The sequence below is a fragment of the Neopelma chrysocephalum genome, unplaced genomic scaffold (assembly GCF_003984885.1).
Source record: "Neopelma chrysocephalum unplaced genomic scaffold, ASM398488v2 Primary Assembly neopelma1_96926, whole genome shotgun sequence".
Lineage (NCBI taxonomy): Eukaryota > Metazoa > Chordata > Aves > Passeriformes > Pipridae > Neopelma > Neopelma chrysocephalum.
Genome location: NW_020925569.1, coordinates 2096146 through 2121649, shown reverse-complemented (window position 1 = coordinate 2121649; position 25504 = coordinate 2096146). Strand labels below are relative to the sequence as shown.

The window sequence follows — 25504 nt, the reverse complement described above, 5'->3', positions numbered from 1 at the left end:
CCTCAGATCTCTCTCACATGGCTCACTCCCTCTCCTCCATATTTGTATCATTTTAGGGACTTGGTTTTAATCATCTGTTTCCATTCTCTTAAACTGATTTCCTGTACGCTTTTTTCGGTCAAGGTGTACAATTCCAAACATTATTTTCACACTTTATGTTGTTTCCTTAGGGTTCTTTTGAAGGATTGTGTTATCAGTTTTTGAACTCTATTGTATAGTTAGCTGCAGTAGCAGATCTGATTTGAAGCACCAAAAGAAAATAATGATGTAGCTTTTAATCTGGATACACCAAAGTTTTTCAAGTCTATCCAGTTACATTATCCTTGAGGATTATTGCTCCCTGTGAGTCACAAACTACATGGCAGTAGATGGGGTACTAAAGTAAAAAAACTGCCACTCCTGTAAGACTAAGCAAGCTGCTACATCTCCTTGGACCTCAGCATCCCCGTTTGTTAAAAGTGGGAGATGGGGACTTTCTCACCCTTCACTTCACGGTGCATGGAGATCTATTGGTCATTCGACCAATTTATTCACATCCTAATGTGTTTTTATATTATGTTTGTGCTTTTATTTATATATTGCAACTGTTTTGAACCTACCTACATCAGACTTTAGTCTTCTGAACTACATGTATGCTACAGGCTGATGCAGGGGAGGACTTTCATGCCATCTCTGTTAATTACTGAACACACCTAAATCTCGAAAACAGTTGAGTGTAAATTCATGGTCCCGTGCCCAGTCTCTTTCAAATCTGTGTAGACTTGATGTGTTGTTGGCTTTCTAGTGAATTTTGAGCCACTTCATATTCCTCTAGAAGCTTTTCTTCCTGTTTCATTTCTCTCTGATTTTCTGTTCTGAGCCAGAAGCAGTCCTGCAGCTACTAGGCTAATCTCATTTGTGATCTAGAAAAGGCAATCACCTAGACCTCTTGATTTCAGCTGAGTGCACGTTTCTCAAAATTCTAGCTTGCCTAATGAGACAGACTAATTTCAGTCTTATTTTGAGCTTTTAAATATTTTAAAATCTTAACCAGAAGCATAGGAATCTGGATGGAAAAAAAAGATTCAAAATTTTTTGCATATAATGGCCTAGAAATTAGAAACAGAATTCGACCTCTGTCAGGCTGATTTCTGTTTTGATCCAAATATGAAGCGTACTTTTTTCAAGAAAACCTTCCCTTAGAGTTCATAATCATCCACTACTGAAACAAACTCATTTGATTTACTATGACAATTCTTACTTCTTGGAAGGTTGAAGTTAGCTGCACTGTTATAACTAATGTTATTTCTTAATTGTCTCTGTGGCTGGAGAACAGAAAAATTAGCACTAGTGTCCCTGAAGAATTTCACTTAAACCAAGGCTTTCATTATATACCATAAAGTGGTAGAATAATTTTAATGCATTAACACGACTATATATTTTCCATGTTCTTCAGCATTCAATTTCTTTATCAACTTTTGCCATATATTTACAACTACTGCATCATTTTTTAGGATGACCCAAAAAATTAAAATATAAATGCTCATGCTGTATTCCTTACAGTGCAAAATTTTGTATTTTGGTGCATGTTAAATTTAAAGCAATTCAAATTGTTCTTGTCTCAGTGTATCCCTGTTTACCAGCCATCTCTTCATGACAGCAGAGGTGCTGCATTAGAAACTCCGTAACTAGATTTGCCCTACCTATATGCTTTAGGACAGCAACTGCTTTACTATCTATCATCACAATAGCTAATACTACATAAGCAGTCCATAAAGGTAAACTGTATGGAATTTGCCATAATAAATGGTGAACCCTCCTTAAAAGCAATCGTCTTCCATGGTCTTCTATAAAAGTTCTTTTAAAAGAATGGGAAACTCCAGTGTTATGGAAGAACAAGGGGAGAATTCTTCATCTGTAACTTTTGTTTGAATAAACTTACTTCTATAATGGTGAATGCATGTGAACTTCAGAGAAGAAAAAATATTATGTTAGAAATTATTCATTTGCAATAGTAGCTGCAAGCTACTACTTACCTAAGAATGTTGACACACTGTAAACATAACAGTCACATATCTCAGTAATTTGTGAGAGTTCATATGATCCTGGGAGTTCAGCAACATTTGGGGCAGCGCAGCAGACAACTGTAATAATATGAAGGCATGGTTTGTCACAACTTCAAAAAATGAAATCTCCTAGGGCGTATATTTGGTGTAAAGATCTGAAGATTAAAAAGTGAAATATGTTTCTTCTGTAGTTTAAGTTTTAAGGGCAAGTGCCAGATTCTGCACCTGAGACGGTGCAACCCAGGATGTACATACAAGGTGGGGAATGAGATGCTGGAAAGCAGGCTGTGGAAAGAGACCTGGGGATCCTGGTTGATGGCAAGTTGAATATGAGTCAGCAGTGCCCTGGCAGCCAGGAGAGCCAACCGTGTCCTGGGGTGCATCAGGCAAAGCATCACCAGCTGGTCGAGGGAGGGGATTGTTCCGCTCTGCTCTGCACTGGTGAGGCCTCACCTTGAATATTGTGTGCAGTTTTGGGCACAGCAATGTAGGAAAGATATTAAGCTCTTAGAGTGTCCGAAGGAGGGCAACGAAGCTGGTGAAGGGCCTTGAGGGGAAGCCATATGAGGAGCGACTGAGGTCACTTGGTGTGTTCAGCCTGGAGAAGAGGAGACTGAGGGGAGACCTCACTGCAGTCTACAAGTTCCTTGTGAGGGGAAGCAGAGGGGCAGGCTGTGGTGGGTCTGGCTGAGCCGGAATTTATTTCCCCATAGTAGCCCTCACAGTGCCATGCTCGGCATTGGTAGCTAGAGGAGTGTTGTAACACACCCATGTTTTGGCTGCTGCTGAGTACAGCACTGTAACATTCCTTCTTCAATGGGAGGGGACACAAGTAGGCCAGCTGACCCGCACTGACCAAGGGGATATTCCATACCATATGATGTCAACTCAGATATAAAAGCTGAGGCAAGGAGCAGGACCGGAGGCACTCATTGTCTCTGATGGCTGCCTGCTGTGCTGGAGCCCTGCTTCTCAGAGAAGTGGCCAACCATCGCTGCTTATGGGAAGTAGAGATTAACTGCGAGCTTCTGCTTTGTGCACACACACGCTGCTTTTGCTTTCTTTTTTGCATAAATATAAACTGCCTTATCGCAAGCCACGCTTTGTGTTGTTTTCTTTTCCTACCTTACTCTCTCCCCTGTCTGGCTGGGAAAGAGAGGGATAGAGTGGCTGGGTGGGCACCTAGTGTTCAGCCAGGGTGAACCCACCACACAGGCACTGATCTCTTCTCTGTGGTGACCAGTGACAGAAAACAAGGAAACAGTGTGAAGTTGAGTCAGGGAGGTTTAGGTTGGATATCAAGAAAACGTTTTTCAACCAGGGTGTGGCTGAGCATTTGAACGGGCTCCCCAGGGAAGTGGCCACAGCACCAAGTCTGACAAAGTTTAAGATGCTTTTGAACAATGCTCTAAGACACGTGGTGTGACTCTTGGGGTGCCCTGCACAGGGCCAGCAGTTGGACTTGATGATCCTTGTGGGTCTCTTCCAACTCAGCATATTCTGTGATTCTATGACAAAAGGTTCTTTGCAGTAATTGTGCTACGTTGGAAATAAAGAGATATATTTTCTGAATTGCTCAGAATAAAACCACTGAAAGCATCTTTAAGTTTACCATCCTATTGGCTTACATTGATCCAAATGTTATGGCAACAAAGAAGGAATTAAATGTTGTTCAGATAGAGCATTTTATGAAACATATAATTATGTCTATTCAGTTACAGTCTATACAAGAATTAGTTGCAACTGGACTTGTCTATCTCTATCTTGTATTGGCCTCTTTAGCCACCACCATTCTTGTAGCAAATGTGGGTAGAGCCCTTCCCAAATCTTCGTTCGCGAAGCCTAGCCGTGAATGAATGAATGAATACAAGAATTAGTAAGAGTTAAGATCAGTATATTGATGCCTGCTCTGCTGGTGCTAAGAAAAATCTAGGAGCCGTTTAGCTGGGGTGAGATAAGAAAGGGTTTAATTATGCCAAGGCAAAGAGATGTTATACGACGCGCCCGCCGGGCTGTGCCCGGGATGTTACATTTTATAACAATATCTGGCCAATCCCAAGTGTGTCCACCCTACAACTTTTGGCCTGGTCCACCCCCTGGCCCGCCTCCTGGAATTGGGTCGGGGGGCTTTTTGGGACCCCCTCTTCATCATTCTTCATCATCTTCGGGGTACAGAGAGCAGAGTCACCCAGTTCCTTGACTCTGTCCTGCGGTTTAGGCCAAGATACAAGCGTTCTCCAAACAAGACAGGCTTGCCTTGACTAAGAGACTAAACATTTTCTACTGGATATGGGAATAGGGTTAGAGGATTAAGGAATGTATAAACTAAGGGGTGCTACAGGGAGGAGGGAGAAAGGGGTTTGTTTCTAAAATCTACTTCTATTACCTATAAAACTTGTAAGGCTTACAAAATTAGAAAAATAAAAAAACATTAGGGGCTTAAGGCATCAATATGCTTACATAGACATAGAGTATTTTTCCCGGTGGGTCAAACAACACTGTCAATTTCTTAACTAACCACAGGGATATAGTTCTTAGTATGCAAGATTTGGGTCAGCCCATGGCCTATTGTGTGCTCACAAGCTGTTCTTCAGGCTATTAATGGCAGAAATGAAGGGTTAGTTCTATTGCCTTCTGTGTGCCTTGGTGCTCACTCCTGATTTAAAGGTGATGGTTTTAACTGTCATTGGTAAGTACACATTTGTTAAAGAGGTGCAGTATTTCGAAATTAGAAGATCCCTCTCTCATTTTTTTCCCTTCATTTTTCATATTGTTTGAAGATTTAGAATTACCAGTACCTTAGTGAAATATTTATGAGTTTTTGTTTAATTATTACTTTTTGAGCTGAAGACTTCGTTTTGCATACTGGCCACCTGTTAGTTAAAGTCAGAAGAGACTTCTGATTGTAAGCAGGGCAAGCAAAGCCAATTTTGTGAGTAGAATAAGCTGTATCCCTGAATCTTTGATTCAACAAAGAGTATGGTTAGAGATTCTTAAAAAGATGTTAACTTTTATTTACAGAGATAGCATACTGGAGAAGTTATGCAGTAGCTTATTCAGATATTCTTCATGGCATAAGGCAGTACATATGACTGTGATAGTTCAGGAATCATGCAAGCTGCATGCATATTGCCACTCTCCATAGTATATAAACATAAATTTCTCTTCTGTGAAGAGATGATTAATATCTTGCCTTTGTTCTTTGTGATAAACACCTAAAAAATGAATGAGAATTAACTTCTATTATTTTTTCTTTCTGTAGTTTTACTCTTAAATCCATAGTGACACAGACTGAACAACAGAATTTTTCAAAAAAAACTTTGTATGTAATGTCATTTACTTCCTTCTAATTGTCTTGTTCCTCTTAAGTATTTTAAACTCCTTTCTATATGATTATCTGTGTTATTTGGGTCCCTTCTTGTTCCTCCTAAGTATTTTAAACTCCTTTCTATATGATTATCTGTGTTATTTGGGTCCCTTCTTCTTCCTCCTATTTTAGAAGAAATACAGATTACTTCTCAGATGTAATTTTTGGGTCTTGTTTTGAGTTTACCTCAGGTTATAGTATGGTCCACTGATATATTATAACTAGCCTGAACCACCATGCTGAAGTTAATAGAATGCTCCTAAAGAGAAATAGTGCTTTAATGTTCCACATTGGGAAATGTCTTTATGGATAGAATTAATAGGTATGCAGAGCACAACATGTTTAAAACTTCGAATTTCTAGTTTAATTTTCCCTGTTTCCAAAATCAATTAAATCCTTTTCTGGGGTTTTGAGGCTATTCTGCATACAGCACTTGGGGTTACAAAGTTGCAGTGTGGTGGGTTGACCCTGGCTGGTCGCCTGGCAGCAACCAAAGCCATTCTATCACTCCAGTCTGTAACCGAATGGAAGAGAGAAAATATAACTGAATGCTCATGGTTTGAAAAACCAAATCTAATCCTAATTGCATGAGTGTCATTACTATTATTGGTGGTGTTTTTATTAAAGACCAGAAAATTATTTCATATATATGGTGGAATAACAGAAGGAATCATATTATAGGTCTAACTCCAGGATTAGATCCAATGATTAAAAAGCTGGTAATTTGTAAGAATGCTGTTAAGTAAGTGTGTTACTACAGTAATGCTGTTTAGGATTGAAAACAGCCTTTTGTTTCTTCTCACAAAACTACCCATCATTCTCCATTACATTATTTTAATTTTACAGGTTGTTGGTTACAGAGAGCTGCATTACAGAAATGGTTATCTTAATGTCTACTATTTATGACAGTATTAAACAGTTTTTTACAGATCTACTTTCAAATACTACTAAAGATAGCTCAAAAATTTCTGATTTGTTGATTCCTAAAACTTTTTTAAGCTAAGCTGCACAGTTAGTTCAAGACAGCTAACAAGATTAGTTTCTTTAGTTACCTCTAGTTGGTCAAAAGTTGGACTTGATGATCTTGGAGTCTTTTCTTGATTCTCTGTCCTGCCCACGGCAGTGGGGTTGAACTAGATGACCTTTAAAGGTTCCTTCCAAACCAAATTATTCCGTAACTCTATTCTCTGATTCTGTTTACACCAGTATTTAAATGGCTGTATATGTGTATGTGTGCTTCTAATTTTTTTCATGAGAGACACAGGCTACACAGACTGGTGCATAATGTCAGAAGAGTGAAAAAAATCTGCTCTACTTTAAATAGACTGTGCTATATTTCCTTAGTATCATGACTTAAGGATGGAGAATTTCTCCTTTCTGTGTATGAAGTGTTTCTGCATGCATCCTTTCCAGTTTCCAGCTCAGCCCAAAATCAGAGCTGATCAGGATAACACTGTCACTTAACACCATGGGTTTGGTATGTGGATATTGCTCACTGGCATAGTAAACCTGATTGAGACAGGTAAAATAAGGTTAGATGGTCACCTCAGCAGGCTCTTGAAGGCTCATGAAACTGCCTTAGACCTCAACTGTCCATATGGGATGCACTTAGGGCATAGCAGCAAGAATTTGCACCTGGGCCCGTGACTGCTTCTAGTCATTCCTTAGCTTGGGATCTGATTTCTTTTCATGCCTTCCTCAGACCTTTCAAGTCAACTCCAATTTTGAGAAAGAAGGCCAGGAGTTTGTCCCACCCTATGTGAAGCCCTGGAAGAAAATGGCCCTGCAACATTCATTGCTCTGATATTAGAGACTGTTCTCTTTATACTTAGTACTGGTAACACTGGGGATCATGTTCTGCTTTTTACAAGATGCCTTTTTTCTGCATATTGACATCTTATCTAACTGTGAAAACTCTGAGAAAGTAACTTGCAGAAGGAAATTTTTACCTATATTACTTGTATTGCTGTCTTACATTCGCACAAGAGGACAGAAAGTGCCTGTCATTTGCCTGTTTGATGACAAAGTATAGAAATGAATGGTCTTTGTTCCATTAATTCTCTACAAACAGGCATCATTTGTGTTTCCACGATCCTGTATTCATTTTTAGAGGCATTCAATCCCCCTTGACAGCTTCCAGTAATAATCTTTTTTTTCTGCCAAGACTATGACAGCAGTCAGGTTGAAAAAAAAAAAAAGGGGGAAAGCATTTGGGGAAAAAAGTCTAGGTATTTACTTAGTGCTGGGATTTCTGTTTCATGTAGTTCAGCTATTTCTGGCTCCTGTTTGTAGCTGTTTGCTTGAGTTTGTTTGTTTTTTTTCCTGAGCTGTAGAAACACCAGAAGAAAAATGCAAGAATTGTAATAATAAGTGTATTATTTAGGCAAGAGGAGGCAATTTAAGAGTCCATTTTTCCTCAGACACCTAGAAGGCATTATAGCAGGATCACTTCTAAGTTGTCTTTCAGTTTAGACAGGCCTTTTGATGTTATAATTATAAAGGTTTTTAAGCTTATGATATCTGCATCAAGCTCCTAGGCCTAAATACTCAAAATTAATTGGTTTTCCTTTTTTTTTTTTTTCTTTTTTTTAAATAGTCCATAGAAACATAGATGTCTTCTGTGGAGATAACACTTCAGAAAATACTGAATTCTTAATTTCTTATGGTCAGGTGCTTTTGAACTGTGCCAGGCTGAACAGCTGAACTGCTGTTTGAATGTTTCGTCTATTACACTCTATCCTCATCTACCTCATGTTCTGTTGAGAGCAAATCTTAGTTTTGTTTTCTTGTTGATGAGTATCAGTTTTTCTGAGGTGAAATAAGTTGCTTTTCCCCCAGCATGACATCTTTCCAGCACACTGACAGGAGTGGGATGGAGAACCTAATGATTCATAAGAGTAATATTGATATGTTTAAATTGCTATCATCGTGCCAGGTAACAACGTTTTTGTGGCAGTGAGTGGCAAGGAAGTGTTTCTGTATGTGTTTGTGAAAGAATCTTCATTTGCATTATTAGAACTCCACTCCCCTGCCCTGAGCTATCAGTTTTCCACTTTATGGTCCAACAGAGATTAGCACCAGTGCAGAGATACTTTGTTCTAGCAGAAACAATACGTGCTGTTAACCTCAAGCAGACCAACTTTTTCTACTGTGCGTATATCTTTGACCAGCAGTACTTAGAGCACCTCCCTTTGCTGGGGTGGCAGGGAGGGAGGGAGGAACATTGTAATTTGGAGGCTTAGCAAAAATAAGAAATTCAAAAGAGCAGCTTGGAGACTTCTGAGGGTTCTCCTAGAGTTACCAGGAAGTTATCCCTCTCCATGTATTTCCTTAGCACAGCTAAAAGCTGAAGTTGTGTAGAGCGGTGCAGAGGGTTTAGTGCTGTATGAAGATGGCAAGGTGCCTACACTGGCTGGGCAATTTTGAGAGTCCCCAGCAAAACAGATGTGTACTTCTCACTGAAGACCTTGGCAAGAGTTCCAGTTACTGTGAAGACCCAGGACAGGGAGTCTGCAGGTGTTTTAGCTAGTTTCCTTTGTCATCCCATAGACATGGGATGACATGTCATGCTTCTCGTAGAGCCTGCATGCAATCCTCTTACACACTGAGCAGCAGGCTGGAAGGTATTCACATAGACTAAGTGGTTTCATCAGTGACTTGGGGACATGTAGCCTCTCTCAAGTATTTGAATTGTGAGTGATGTCTGTTCCTTGGTAAAACAGATTATGTGATTGCCTGAAGCACCTGAAAGTCTGTGCTGGCACACACAAAGCACTGCAACTGGATCCCCGTTGATCCAGCTGACAGAGGACAGACTCCTGCCAACAAAAGAAACCTGTACACTCAACAGAAGAGAGGTCTGAGTAACAATTTCAAGTGTGTCATGAAGTCACCAGAGCTGACAAAGGATCACAGTCAAATGTAATGTGTCACAAGTGCCAATTAAATGCCTTTACAAGTTAGTGTTTCATGGTCTAGGAGACAATAATGAGTCCAGAGGGCAGACTTTGTTGAATTTACTCTTGGTTTTTCAAGCACATTGCTACAAGGAAGCTGAGGGAGAGCTACCTTGATGAATTTTGTCTTATAATGGCCTTTGCAATCACCTTCTAGTGTAGTATTGTAATCTTCTTCAAAAATTGACAAATCTTTCCCATGGAAATGCAAAGCTGTCCAGACAATAGGTATGATCCTTTTGGAGAAAAGCAAGCATTTCAGTAATGCATCCAAGAGTCTTGATCTTGGTTTAAAAATAGTAATAGCAGAGTGCTCTGGCTAGCTGACAGTGCTCTGCTGATGGGACACATATCAAGCAGGATCTTCAAGTTGGTTCCAGTGGAACAGTGATAGGTAAGGCAACAAGCAGCAACAAATCACTGATCTGCCAAGTCATGTTCTGTATATCGGAAGGTATATCTTAGTCACATCAGTGATTGTATTTAACGATTTGGCTACTGATCAGTAATTGAAGTTTGTTTGCACTGCCTGAACAGTTGCAAGGAATGTTTGGCTCAAGTGCTAAACAAGTACATAGACTGCACATCATTGGGCCTGCTGTTACCACCACAGTTACAAGTTGCCTTGCCATTGTGAAAATCATCTTATGATATTCATTTATAGTTGGGTTGTGGTGTAGTTGCAACTAAATTCCTGGGAACCCGTGGGAATCCTGCGTAGTGCCTTGGTGCTGTGCAAGACTGCCTGTCACAGGATAATGTTGGCAGGCTATGCCAGAAAAATGCCGGGGCTGCAAACTGCCATCTCATGGTGTTGGTGGTCTGAAGGGCAGATACAACTTTGTCAGGGGCTGCAAGTCCCCGTGTCACAGACACCAGCCCAGATCCAGTTTGCTGTACGGGCTCAAGCTTGTTCTCTTCACAATAATTTAAAGAGTAGAGCAGCTCTTCATCCTGATCGTAAAACAGGATTTTGAACCCAGCTGAAATGATGGATCTGATCCAGAACTTGCCTCAGCTGAGCAGTGACAATCAACACAAGTCCCACACTGAGCCCCACATTAGTATCTATGTGAAGGACAACTTTGTTTTCCTCGGATTCTCAGAACTTCTTGTGTTTGAACTGCAGACGTGCCCTTTGGAAAACAGAAAAATTTATTTATAACTGGCTAGATTTGCAAGCTTGCTTTATTACATTATTTCCTGCCCAGGGTTTCTTAATACTGAATAGAAATTATTATGAAAACTTCTTATTTCAGGGCATTTCCAGGCTAGCAAGGTTGGAACAGAACCTGTCATTGCTGGTTTAGTTTTATTTCTGGAAAGATTGCTAAACTGAGCCAGAGTTCAAGTCCATAGGGGGAACACATGCATGCATAACACTCATTCACGCACTCAATGAGCAAGTTCCAACTCTGCTGTGGGAGTTTCAGCCTAATGCCTTTAAACTGTACACAAGCAATTCATCTTCTAACTTGATGACCATCTACTTTCTTGCAGTGCCCTGTAAAACTTATTTTGCTAAAGTGTATCAGTCATGCTAATGTGTATCTGTTTTTCTGTTTCTCCAACCAGAGGCTGTCAGTGGAGTAAAAGGGCAAGGGAGAGGGGGGGAAGGAGAATCAAACTCAGCATGAAGTATGAGACTTCAGCCTAAAATGTAATATGGAATCTTTACCTCTGAGCAGAACTCTGGTATCTTATGCTGGAAAACAATACAGGGTCAGCCAACTAGGGATTAGGTGTTATTATTCTGACTTTTTGTTGCTTTTGTTTTCAAGCTAAACCCATAAGGAGAGTAAAAATCAGCTCACTTTAGGGTTGGTAAAGAAGAGCTGGGCAGGGAATTGATGCTCACCTGTGATTTCCTTACTCTGATACTACATGGCTGACATTTTCATATACTGGGAGACCTCCAGAGCTCTGCATAATCTGCCTTTACTTGCTAACTCTCTGCAGACTTCTGGGGGGGTAGTGACATGTTTTCACCCATTCCATAATCTTTTTCAGTGAGTTCTCTGCAGCCTTGATGGAGAGTGAAAATAATGTTATGGAAGTTACATATTCTCATGTCCACTCAGCCAAACCTATGTTTCTTGTGCTCAGAGAGACAGAAGTTATTATTCTCATGAACTATGTATTTTTTGAGGAGCATTTTAGTATTTCCTTTTTGTATCTTTTGCTTTCATAAGAGTCCAGATTATATAATGTTTTCATGTAAGAGCTACTAAAAAGTGACATAACAGATATGGAGTAGTTTTTCATTTTAAAGCATCAATGACTCTATTGCAACCACTAGCAACCTTTTAAATGCATATAATTATGTTTGATAGATGGAAGAAAGATTTCCCTAGGTAGTGATGGGAGAAAAAAGAAAAAAACAGTGAACTTGGGAATATTTTTTATTTCAGGCATTAGTTAATCACTCATAAGGGGTTTTAGTGAAAATTTTATACATATTCCCAGAGCTCTGTGTGTCTATTGGGACAGATAATCTAACAGAGTAAACAAAAAACTCTACAGAAACCTTGGGGACAAATAGGAAATTAATTTAAGGTCATCAAGAATTTTAATAGCGGTAAATTATCTGAGACACTACCAATTACAGGAAGGTTAATATACATTTTGTGTATACCACAGAAGTGTTTGTATTCACAGAGGTCTCCATAGTTCCACTTTGCTCATCAGTCATGGCTAGGCTTCGTGAACGAAGATTTGGGAAGGGCTCTACCCACGTTTTTTGCAAGCACGTTGGTGGCTAAAAAGGCCAATACGAGATAGACACGTCCGGTTGCAAAAGACACAGCAGAAAGAATCCTTAGATGGTATATTATGTTCCAACATGCTAGAGTTAGTTTAGGTACACCTTTGGAGGCAGGTGTGTGCCTTTGTCTTTTGCTCTTTGTGCGACCGCATTGGAAGAAGATGCCCGTTGGTCTGCGGTTAACCAACCGGGTGAAGGTGGAGATGAGCTTTGTTTAGGCCACCTTTTCTAGGCCCCTCTCCGAGTGGAGCAAGCAGTGCTGTCCTTGAAAAGGCTGCTTGGTCGTTCAGGGTGCTGCCCCAAGAGACTCTCATCTCTGTCAGTCTCAAATGACCAATATCCTGAACCGCCTGCATGCAGGGTTGAGTCTGCGGCTCCCAGTGCATCTTTCACCTACCGTTTCAACCCTCGCCCGTCACTGCAGGACTTTTTGCATGTGGGTAAAGCCTTCAAGCCTGCGCAATGGATTTTTTAGGTGAGATGCAGTATGCGCGGAACTGAACCCACCCTTTAACCCTGAGGTTCATCTGCCAGGGCCAAGCGAGCTTGGACGGTGGCAGCGAGGTCCTCAGGACGTAGGTTTGATTAGAGTGACCTTCTCTTAGATGGATGGCCTTACAGGGCTAAGCGAGCTCCATCTGCCCGGGTTTGAGATTAGAGTTGTCCTTCTCCTAGGATGATTGCCAGAAGGCTAACGAGCTCTTCCATTTGAAATACAGCATTTCAGCGGAAGAAATATTTTTATGCTATACACTGGTAATGGCAATCCAGCTCAAAAAAAGAAACAAACTTCAGTTAACTTCCTTTCATACCTGAGATTTTCCTGGTAGTTTCCTCTACAAGTTGTGACCTAACTCCAAATTGGTAAATTTGTAAATTAACTTTAATCAGGGTACAGCTCATGGCAACATGTGAGATTCATAAGTTAAAAATACTTTAAAATAGTTAATGCTGTTTTTTAAAATTGGTTACCTCATACCTGGTTTTAAGATTCAGTTCATTTCACATCCAAGCAGTTCATATATTCTTTTCAAAATAGGCAAAGGGATAAAGATTTGTGTAATACTCTAAATTGAAGTTTCTAAACTATTGAGAATAAAATATATTATGTGCAGACATTGAGAAGGAATTCTAATCTTTCTTCTGTTATCTGGGTTCCCCAGCAGTACCCTTCTCACTGTGGGTGCTAGCAATCTCTAATGCATTACAAGGAAATTAATCTGATTTGTAGGCATTGTGTCATACAGTTTTCAGGTCATGCAAGTTATTCATTTTACCATCTTGTCTACACAGAGGCATTCTTGGAAATCAAAGCATAACAGCCTACATTCAGCTCCTGTAGGGATATTCTTATTCAGAAAAAAAGTAGACTTAAATCTTACATGATATCATGGTTACACTTTATATATCTGTACTTGGAAGTTCTCTATGGAGTAGTACAGTCAAGATAGTCGAGGTACACTTAACTTTGCTTCAGCTTTCTAACCCTTATTTGTCATGGTGTTTCTAATGTGTTAAAATGTCTCTTACAGTCTTGGTATGACTAGGTTTTCAAGGAAATGTATCATTTACATGTGGCTTTTACTCCATTGGATTTCAAATAATTGTCTTGGAGACATTATAATATAATGCGTAAGCATAGAAGGCTTGGCCCAGTTCTGATCTGGAAGATCAGTCAAAGAAATCTGATGACAGCTTTCAGCTAGCCTGAATCTAAATCTGTAATGATTTAAATTAAATTAATTATACTCTCAGTATGACAGATATGACCAAGGAAACAGTTATTGTGCCACTGGTAAAGTGATGATGTTAGAAATGGAAATTGAATTGCTAAAAGCAAATACTGGTTATTAATCAAAGTCTGCATTTTCATAGGCAAATGAAGAGATAATATCAAAATGAAAAGTACTTCTTACTCTCGCAGAGATCTGTAATTCTGCACACTCTGATTTGCACAAATAAGAAATATTAGTCTGAATGTTTAAGTGGGCAAGTTACATATACAGCTTTTTGAATCTTGCTGATAAGTGCTCTTATAATTTTCTGTTATAATTTTCAAGGACCCAGCTGTCTGATTTAACTGAAACTCAGTGATGCAGGGAAATTCAAACCTGAAACAAGAACTTTATGTAAAATATCCTGTGTTTCTGTATACTCTCTGTTTGGCCAACAGCCTTAGCACAAACTCATAAGAAGTAGAAGTTACATAAAATTTTTTTTTTATTGCTTACTCTGCATGCCAGAATGCTAGAAGGCTTTTCATTTTCTAGTACTTATAGAGATAGTTATAACACTCTGTAAGGACTTTTGTAATTTTTAGGACTTCAGTTATTTATGTGCAAAATTCATAACTTTGATGCAGAACTCAAGTGCCAGCAATAGGCCTAGATTAATACTGTGTTAAATTTGCATTCCGTTACGTAATTTTAAATGTACTTAATTATAAATTTATGTTTGATTCTCCTGGGAATTATAGGGGGTTTTGCAAACTGATAAACCTAGCTTATGTATACAACTTTTAAAATTTTCAACCAAACAATTCACATATAGGCATAAAACCAATTTCAGAGCAGGTAACTGCGTTTCTGACTCTCAGTTCTTTTGCTGCAATCATTCACTTCTTCTTTATCAGATCTTTTATGATGTCTGAATACGGGCATTGACAGTGTGGAATGGGATTATTGTCAGATATAACTAAAACCACATGGTTTTCCCAGCTGCATAGCAGGTAAAATTTCACTGAGCCATGTTACCATTGATCTACACTGCTCTTTACTTTTATCTGTCCGTCTGCTTCCTATCTGTCTTCTTATCTGTTTCATGCATTTTTCTTTGTGAAACTCTTAAGAAGTGAAATTTCTGATAAGACTCTGACCAATAAATATTTTCAATGCCCTAAAATAACAACCTCCAACAATACTCTTTTCATCCTCTGGACTGGAAAAGCCATTCAGTACTAACCTGTTCACTACCTCATGCCTCACCTTAGCGCTAACTCCCAGCCAGATTTGCTTAGTCTCTTTCATTGCTAAGGTACTTTGTGGCCCTCTAGAATTGCTGAGAGAGAAATTGAGTGGTAATTAGTTGCAGAGATGGATCGAGCAGTCAGTTGGTAGGTGCTCACATTGAAATACACATCTTCCTTTCTTGCCAGATCGTTGGCTGTGACCGCCAGCTGGGAAGCACTGTCAAGGAAGATAACTGTGGGGTCTGCAATGGAGATGGGTCCACCTGCCGGCTGGTTCGAGGCCAGTATAAGTCCCAGCTCTCAGCAAATAAACGTAAGCTGTTTCTTCTGGTAAAGTGCCATCTTCCCTCTTAGAGATGTACTCATTTCTTGCAAGCTAGATTTTACCCCACTCTTTCTCAGGCATCTGAATGATCATGGTCAGTCTGGTTGTCCCTATGGGTTCTTGCCTCTTGGGTTAAAGCAGGCTTGCTTGGACTACTGGTCTCGTTGTGGGGGTGAACAGAGGATTGTGGAAAGGTGTCACCAGTATATTCCCCATCTCAGCTAGCTAGTTGCTTGCGAAGAAGAACAAGAAGAGGTGTCTCTTTTGACGCCTCTCTGGCTGTGATAGCTGGCTAGGCATAGGACTTAGTCCACACTGCTCTGAACAGAGTGGTTTATGCTGCTACACAGCAGAGAGGAACCCCAAGGGCTTGGTGGTGCCAACCTGGCACAGTGCTCTCTCTAAGACCTATGCTCACAGCCTGTGTACCTGCATGTTGAGCATGGTGACTCAGTTCTGTGGTGAACTGAGAAACCTAAGTTGTCAGAAAGTGCCTACATGGATGTGAGAGAGGCCTACAGACAAACATGGCCTGTCCTGCACGCTGAGCCAGCTTCAACCCAGAGTGGTAAAGTAGCGTTAGTGTGCCCCAGTGACAGGGTTAGTTTGTCCTAGATCCCAGACATGCTTTTCAGCCTTGTTACAGCACCATAGATGGAGCTGTAAAAGCTTAGGGATGACAGATATGGCATGTTTGGTCAGTTTGCAGGAAGGATTAAAAGGTAAATGTATTTTCATGCCTGTGTAGGCACACATGCGCTAGCATGCAAAGCTACCCCCAGCCTTAGAGTTCAATCAGACCAGCTCTACCATTCTGGAGCACTTTTCCCAGTGCTGAATAGCACATGACCTCAAAGATTCAAATAGCAGTGTAGTATCTGCTGAAGACAGAGTATATTCCTATATAGAACATTCACCTTCTGTGAGGAGCAGTGAGGGGTATTTTTTACAAAAGCTTCTCTCTGTGAAAGAATAACTGCTTCACTATGGAGCACAGTATGCAGAGCAGCAGTTAGCACAGTGCACCTCTGGCTCTGTGTTTGCTAACTAAGAGGGAGAGTGTAGGAGAAAATAAAAGGGAGGGAAGGAAGGAAGGAAGGATTTTGTATAATCCTCATAAGAGTTCTATTGCTGAAGCAGAATTGCACACTAGAGGGCAAAGGAAATAATTCACAAAGATTTAGAAATGGCATTTCGCCTCATTGTTACCTGCTTCTGCAATGTGCAGTAACAGATTTGGAAATCTCCAGCCTACTTGAGACGTCATGATGTTTGTTAAGTTTTTTGGCAAATGTCTCTTCCTATAGGAGAAATTCATTGTTTTGCAGTTGCTTTGGGTAAAAAGGTGCTCATTTCTCCTCTTCTGAGGATAAAAGCACTAATATATTATGCACAGTACTAAAATGTTGAAAAAATAGAGTCCTTAGTCCCAGTGGTTTGCTATTAAACATAAAGAATGTTATATAGGTAGTAGAGCAATGGCAGAAAGCATAGAGTGAGATAAATGTGAAAAAAATATTAGAGAATGGATTTTTCAGACACATTTGCCACAAATAATTGGTATTCAGAGCTGAAGTAGATAATCATAGATTTTGTTTGTACTCTGCGTAAACCATGGGGCATTGTTCCATTCCCTGCTGTAAACATACATGTTGTTATGCAACACTATGAATTTTGAACGTATCAAAAGAAAATCTTCTTTTAAATTGGATTTTTACAATTCTAAAGACACAGTTAAGGATCACCTTTGAATGTGTGAATTAGTAAGAATTCTTTCTGAGGTTTGCTTCCAAATGTTTTATGGAAATGTTGTGAAAATTTGAGATTTTAAATGTTAAAAACCAAAAATGTTAAAAATGTTAATTTTCTGCATTTATCCTCCCCGACGCAATTAGCACTTCGTGTCAGCATCTTGCTTATTTGTCACTATAAACACTTGCTACAGAAACAGCTCCCTCACTATTTATAGGGCTAGTATACATCTCTCAGTGGCCTCAGAAACAGAAACATAGCAGGGCAGGAGGTAACATGGACTTGAATTCTCGCCTACATTTTTATGAAAAAGAAAGCACCTGTGTCTATGCTTTTTTAAGAATAATAATAAAAACACTACAAAAATCTTCATTTCAGAAATATTCGTTTCTCTTAGTACTAAGGCTGGTGGGTTCAGTCTTTCTAAGTCTGCATCTTTCTCTTTTTTTTTTAATAATATCTTCTTTAGGAAAGAGTGTATGTCCTTCCTATGGAGATAAGCTATGTTTAAGCAGGCTTCTTTGTATTCCTTAAGAAGCTAAAGAGTTGATCCCATAAGTTGTGAGTGAAACTTGCCAGTAACCTTGTGCAATATTATATTTAGAGTATTTCTCTAAAGAAGGGTTGACGTCTAATAGTGGAGTAGACTACTTTTAAAAGAGAATTGTAGAAATTGTTACACTGAGGTAGTCTGGATACTTACATAATTACTCTTGCCATAGTTGCCAAAAATAGATTCAGTTCCAGATATCCATTAAATATCAATAGTAATGAGGAAATAGAAAGAACTCCATTTTTCATCCTGAGAACTGAGAGACCATTTGCACAAAATCCAAATTAAAAATCCAAAACTACAAGAAACTGATCTCTCATAGGAATCTGATGTATGCACATGACATTTAACTTCTGCCTAAATCTTTGCACATTCTTCACAGCCCTGAGCCACTGTCCTTTCAGTTATCTGGGACTCTCCCTTGCTTCTCTGTGCCTGGTCTCTGGAGAAAACCAACCACCTGTTAATGCACTTTGTGTGCTGTGTTCCACACAGCTGCTCCACAATCTGCCTTTTTGCTTAGAGGGAGCTGTGACTAAATATTACCATGCTTACTTTCACATGTCTCTTCACACAAAATGTCTCCTTCTTATCATTGTTCCCTGCAGGAGGTTATCCTTCAGTTCCCACTGTTTCTGCTTTGTGAAAGCAGGAAGCACAGTGATAAGCATAAATCCCATTGAGCTTTGCATTTCACATAAAGCATGCTAGGATTTCAAATGGAGAGCAACTGCAAGATCAGGTGAAATATAGTCCTAGTGATATCCTGGGGCAGAAGAGCCATGCTGAAAACATCAGCTCGCATGAGCTTTAAACTGTCCAGTTTTTTGGTGACATATCAGTGAGTTGTTAACTCTCCAGCACAGAGCTTGTAACTGAGAGGCAGTCAAATATCATAATGGCATGGAACTGCACTTGTAAAAAGGCCATTAATTTTTTTTTTTTTTGAAAATTGACATAATGGTTTTCCCAGACTCATTCCAATGAATGTTATATATATATATACACCAAAATTATATGTCATACTGTAGTAATAGTTGTGCTTTCAGAAGAATTTGTAACAGGAAAGCTAGAAACTTGTTTTCGCTTAGGAAGTCTTGCAAAATGCCTTCCCAAGGGGGTTGGATTTTTTTTATTCCCTTCTGCGGTCCAGATGGGGTGGCAGAGAGAGCTGTGTTATCTCTCTCTGCTATGCTGGAGAGAGGTAACCCTAGCAGACATATACAGAGGCCTTGGGAAGGCAGGGGAGAAACAGAGAGGATGCTAAAGGCCCTAGAGAGGGTGGGAACTTGCCTTTTTCTCCCTGGGGCCTGGTGCCTGTGAAGTATTTGTAAGTTTTTCATGTTCTGGCCTTCTAAATAAATTTTTGAATTCTTTCCACTGTCTTGGCATTTCTGGGGATACCTGTGTATTTTACTTTATAATACTCATGTATTTTGTTCCCCAAAATGGATAAAATGTGTTTATTCTACTGATTATCTTGAATATGAGTGCCAGAATGGTACCAATAAATCAGTACTAGAATATCAGTATTTAGTGAATTTTTTAGAACTTGAATATTTATCTTTTCAAGTAGAAAATTTGAATTCTGCATAGAGATTAAAGATTTCTACCTTTACTAATCAATATCATAGATGTGTATGAGTAGAATGTGTGTTGAGTAGAGTTTAATCCCAGTGTTACAAAAGACTTAGGAGACACTGAAATTCCTGGATTGTTTGAGGAAACATATCAGATCAGATATTGAAAAATGGAACATGGTTCCATCAGATCTTGAACATGGAACATGGCCTGAGAGCTTGAACAGGGTTCTAATTCACAGTTCTGAGATATCGTAGGTTTGGACGAATGAGTGTATTGTTCAAAAGTTCCTGTTTCGGGTAATGTTTCCTCTCTGTGTTGATTCTCCTCATTTTTTGATCTAAAATGACAACATTAATAACTATTTTGCTGGTAAGTGAGAATCCTGATTTAGCCAGGTTCCAATGGTTTTCCCCTTTTGGTCTGGTCAGAAAGGTAAGGCCCCAGCTCATATGTTTGAATGAAAGATGAAATGCTTTTATTGTCTGAGTTAGCCTTACCTGACAAAGCAACACATTGCTTTGAGAGCAGAGCTTAGCTCCTGCTAGTAAGCATTTCATGGCGCAGGTGTGAGTAGTTCTAGTGGATAGATAGTGAAAGAGACTTTGCTTCTCTCATGTCTACCACCTTCTCACCCCCCCAAAAATCCTGCTAGGCATACACACTTTTTCTTTCCCAGCTGTTAGTTATATGGGAAGGAGGCAGAAAGGACAGGGAAAGGTAAATGAAGCATGCTGGTTAGTTCAGGTCAGCATTCTCTGGGTGTCCCACTTCATGACCCAGGTATAACATTTTATATCATCTTTCCACGCCTTTCCTTCCTGTCTCCATTGAGGACATTACTGAGGTTGCCGACTCTTTAGAAATGCTGAGCTAACTTTTACAAGTGCATGTGGCCTACATGGTAATTCACACGTTGGTTTAAATCCCACAGGCAAAGCTCCACATGGCTTCATAAGTGCAATATTCTGCCACAAATATCAATTCAAAATACTTGAAAAAAGTTTAAGCGGAGTCATGATGAAATAGAAAGTTATTAGTTATTCTTCAAATCCATAAATAGTTGTGAAGTAGTTGAAAATCAATAAAATCAACTAATTTGGGTTCTTAGCAGAAGGTTCTTACCACATTTAACAAGTTCTTTTTTTGTTCAGATTTTTAATCATAATTCTTAGAGTTGTTTAATTGGTCCTAAGGCTTTTCTTTTCACTTCCTTGTAAGCACCTATTTCACTGCTTCTTTGAAAACAGATGGGAGTTTCTTTGCTTATTTACTCGATGCATTTTTGCCTTCCCACAGTAGATGATACAGTGGTTGCTATTCCCTATGGAAGCAGGCAAGTTCGCCTCATGCTGAAAGGACCCGATCATTTATGTAAGTAGAATAAGATAGTGTACATTTGTTTAGGAGAGCCTTGGTAACCTGCAGTGCTCTGTCTACATTGTGATGTCTGGTTTCCTTCTCTCAGATTACTGATTTCAACACGCGGATGAGTCCTACCCTTAGAAGTTCTTCTCAGACCCAGTTACATCAGGGGTACACACTTTTCAGAGCAGACTTTGGCCAACATTGCAGAATTCCTTGCCCCTCTATAATTTTTCTGTTGGCTTATCCTTTGGCTGGCTCACTTGCTGTCAAGTGCTTTTGTTTAATAAAATATATACCACTGAGTGAAGAAATACTGAGGACAGTAAAGTATAAGCTTCTCCACAGCTGAGCTTAGCCATCAAGCTGCTTATGACTTTAACGTGTTTCTGTTATGACAATCTCTCTCAGTCCCCTTGATATACACATGCAGTCTTATGCACATACTTGCGCGCATGCACACACGCATGCACACGTGCACAAAATCACAGTCTGAAGATCTGAAACAGCATGCACGAGTCAAACCATGCTCCTTAGCAGTGGTATTGCTCCAAGCAGTTAAGACCACTGGAGTGCTGTTAGCCCATCACTTGGTGTCTATAACACTTCCCTGCTTCATCTGTGTATCCTAGCAGCTCTATATCCCTCTTCTCTGTGAGAAGTCTCAGGATTTGAGAACACTCTGCGAGAGCTGAAGGCAAATCCATTTATTTCATGAATAGAAGCTCCTGCATCCCTCTCTCACCTTCCAATGCAGTAGCTGCTCAGAAGCTGCTCTCTTTTTCAGCAGCAAATGTATACTAAAGTGTTAGTATATGCTAACTGTCAGAAAACAACCAAACTGTACTGCATGACCTCTCAGTAGCACAAATTATTTTAAGATAGTCCAAAAGTCATTAGAATTTCCTGCAGCATGGACCAGTTAGAGTCCTCTATGCTTGTCAGTGTAGATACAAACATTAGTATCAGCAAGGTGTGAAACACCAAATCATTCCACTCTCTTCGGATTTCTTTTGCCCAAAGATATAAGTGGCAAAATAAGGAGTGGTTTATAAGTCCTGTTCTCTAGCTCCCTACTTGTGTTGAGAAAGCAGTGGATATGCTTTAATGGTTTTTCCAATTTAGAGCTCTGAATAAAGACCAGCAAATTACAGATTATAAACCAAGAAAAAAATATATTTTCTTTTTTTTAAAAGTTCAAATGCTTCCTGTGCTTCAGTTTTAAGTGGACCTTCAAGTATTTCTGAGCTGCTCCCAGTAATGGCTGTTACTACTTTCCCAGTACATGGTTTGCAGTCTTCCTTTTTCTCCTATATTCTTTTCCAGTATAGATGCTATCTTCCAAGGTAGAAAAAAAATCATATTTTTATTATTGTTTCAGTGAAATTAAGCTATAAGACAGCTTAGAGAGAAATGAGATTTTAGCTGGAGAGATTGATCTAAAGCTGTCTTCACTCAGACCATATCACATTTCAAGACAAAAAGATTTGAATCAGAGGGGTCTGCCTGAGTCACTGGTTAAGATTTATATGAACTGCACTGTGTAAACATGAATAAGTCCAAATACATCTCTTTCTTGTTTCAGATGTCTCCATGAATCTTTCTCTTCACCTGTCAAAGGGTTTTATATATGTATGAGCTATAATCAGTTGCTCAGGGAGGGAGAGTCTCTTGCCCTGTGAACTTTGGTTGTGGGAGAAGTCAACAGGTGGCTGATTATATATACACAAGTCTTCAAACCATCTTTATTCCTGCATGCAGCCTTGTCCAGAAATAAATAGATGGCCAAGTGGCCATCACAAAGGAAGAGATTAATCTCACTGAAAACCAAGGAATTCATTAATACAGTGCAAATTTTTAGTATACTGTCTCAGCAACTTCCTTCATTAATTAATTCCCTTGACCCACCATGAAAAGCAGTCTAATTAGTGCAATTATCTTTCTTCCCTAAAGAAAAATACTTAATATACACAAATAAAAACAAAAATATACGCAAATAAAAACATTTCTCCCATTTGTTTTCTTTGAAAATATGTCTCCATCACAGATGAATAGTATGCCAACATCTAACTCAGATTTTGCTTTGGCTGCCTCTCTCTATTGGAGAAGATTTTGTGCATAATTTCATAAATACATGTAAAAGGTTTGCAGCTTTGCAATCCTTCATAATGAAATGCACTATCACTTTTAAATAACTATGAGAAACGTTTTACTGGTAAACATGCTGTAAAACATAATCTGGAGTTGGTGGAGAGGCTAATTAGGTGATGAGACAGATCTATTTTCTGACTGTTGATTTCTGTTTAATAAATTACTAATATTTTTATTATGACAATCAGAAGTAACTGCTACCAAACAGTATCTGACTTAATGTCTGCTTTTTGGGAGCTGTGAATTCAGAGAGCCAGAGGGAGAGCTCAGGAGGGTTCAGGACTCACTTTCCTTTTCTAGTCCACTGCAATAGATCAGGCTACTTCTGGAGAGGAGACAGGATTGCTGTCATACTGATCTTTCTTTCCTGAACATTCTGCTTTGCGTTAATTTTCTACCACAACAACATGTGGTTATTGAACCACCTTTGAACTGCAAGAGGGTACAGCAACTTAACAGCACTCATGGGCCAAGGTTTGAGTCATGCTTCACATACGAGCATGACTTACTGAGAGTGAGCTAAACGACAGCAAATATGCCTAACTAAGAATGGATTAATATGTCTGGAAGAGAGTAAAAGTATGAGCTATGGGTGAGGAGGGAAATTCAATCTAAAAATCTAAGGGTTGAAGAAAGACAAAAAGCAGATTGAAGAGAAAAAAGAAAAGTATGGGAATGTGAATTAACTACGGGGGGAAAAAAAAGTAGTTGTATTATTACTGATTTAGGAGGCTAATCTGAAACACCACTCTTTTGCGTTGGTTTTCTTTTTCTGCTCTCACTTGCTCTTGCTTCAAATTGCAATGCTCTAGTTTCCCTTTAATTTTTTTCTATTTGTCAGATTTGGAAACCAAGACTCTTCAAGGTTTGAAGAGTGAAAACAGCCTCAGCACCACAGGCTCCTTTCTTGTAGAAAATTCTAGCATTGACTTCCAGAAGTTTCCTGACAAGGAGATCTTAAGAATATCTGGTCCTCTCACTGCAGACTTCACTATCAAGGTGAGGGTTATTGGTCACTGACATCTTAGAGCAACATGAAGTAAGGTAAGATGCATTAGGAAGATGACAGATATTTTTCTATATCTTAATTTTCCAGTAGATGTTTATCACAAAGCCTTGTCCAGGCTAGCTCCTGAACTCTACATGAAATTCTTTATAGTTATATATCTGATGAAAGCCTCACTGGACAGTCCTCAGGAGAGAGACTGAATTTATGTCAAGAAAGGCATGCCCAATGTGTGCCCTAAAAAGAAAAGATGAACTTATTACAGGAAAAGACAGATTCCCTTCTATATGCACTACTGAGGTAGGGATAAATCAATGACAAGCAACTTGCTTTGTCTGTGATAGGCAAAAAGAATCTTTGTGTGCATCTTTGGCCCACAGTTTGTAGGGTTTAGTGTAATTGCACAGAAGACTATAAGAGAGAAGAGTGAGGTCCCCAACCTCCAAAATAAATGGGGTGACTTTGCTTGAGAAGTCATGGCGTCATTTTGAAGTTGTGCTTTTTGTTGCACTGGCAATAAGAATAAGATTGTTTCCTCCCATTAGAGCATTTCTATTCTTCCAGGTAATATAAAACACATTGCTGGAAGCAATGCGCACATTCTGTGGGAAAACACACATACAAAAATGAACATTTGGGAGTTACAATAAAATAAATCCTTTTCCGGTAGGTCCAAGCAACTTGAAGGGTTGCAGCTGTAAAACTGTAAAACCATGTCCAGGACTACATAAATTTTTCACCATGGGCTCCAGAGGTAGATGACATTTGCTTTAACCTTGAGCTGATGGCAGCTAGAGGTTTGAACAATGAACTGGAAAATGTCTTAAGTGATTGTGTTGGGTTAAGCTGGGCCAGGCTGGAATGGGTTAACTTGGGAAGTAGCGCAGCCCTGTAGACTGTCCCCTGCTCATTGTGGTATGTCAGCAGGAGAAAAAGCAAGTTGAAATTTTCAGAACTGGTTCACAAGGAGAAGCCTGACCTAAGGAATATGTTCCTTACTCTTTGAAGATCAGAATGAAAATGCCTTACTAAAATAGATACTGATCAATTCAAGATATCTGAAACACCTTTACCTGTTTTACAGATGATACAGAGATGGTGAACATCAGTGCAATGGAAACAGCATTTCTCACTTTGCATTATTTCTGTTGTCTATGAATTTCTGGCAGCCTGGTTAGTTAGAACATACCTTTTTGAAAGAGCTCATCATATAGACCAATGGCCCTGAAATGGTAACAGGCGCTGTTGTAGTTTTAGTTAGATGGGAAGGATTTTTCAGTTACAAATATTTCCACACCACTATGTAATTTTGGAGCGTGGGGATCGCCCTGTCCGAGCTGGATCAGGGGCAGACTGTCCCCAGGGGTCTCAAGACCTGCCAGAAAGGCGGATCCCTTTCCATCCCGGGAACTCAGGAGACAGGAGCTAAAAGGTGGGCATGGGCCCGAACTGCTCTCTGTGTACCCGGGTTTTGCCCACTGAAGGACTGCAGGTGCTCAGAGTCTTTGCCAGAGCCATTACTTCACTGTCCAACCAAGCTCAGACTCAGTGGAACCACCATAGCACTGTTTTCTCAGAGCACTTTTGGAGCTATTTCACAGTAGCCTGGGAGCTGCCGCCACCAACCTGGGAATTCCCTTCTCCAGAGTCACTACCATCTCAGCTGCAACC

The 25504-nt window shown here is 39.6% G+C and overlaps 1 protein-coding gene across 1 annotated transcript in view; it reads left to right on the top strand.

Annotated features, from left to right (window-relative positions):
* The window catches only part of ADAMTSL1 (ADAMTS like 1), a 404153-nt gene that overhangs the window by 257322 nt on the left and 121327 nt on the right, over window positions 1-25504 (top strand). Inside the window, 3 exon segments of the mRNA XM_027670722.1 lie at window positions 15287-15413; window positions 20611-20685; window positions 23669-23826. Of these exon segments, the coding sequence (XP_027526523.1) occupies window positions 15287-15413; window positions 20611-20685; window positions 23669-23826 (360 nt within the window).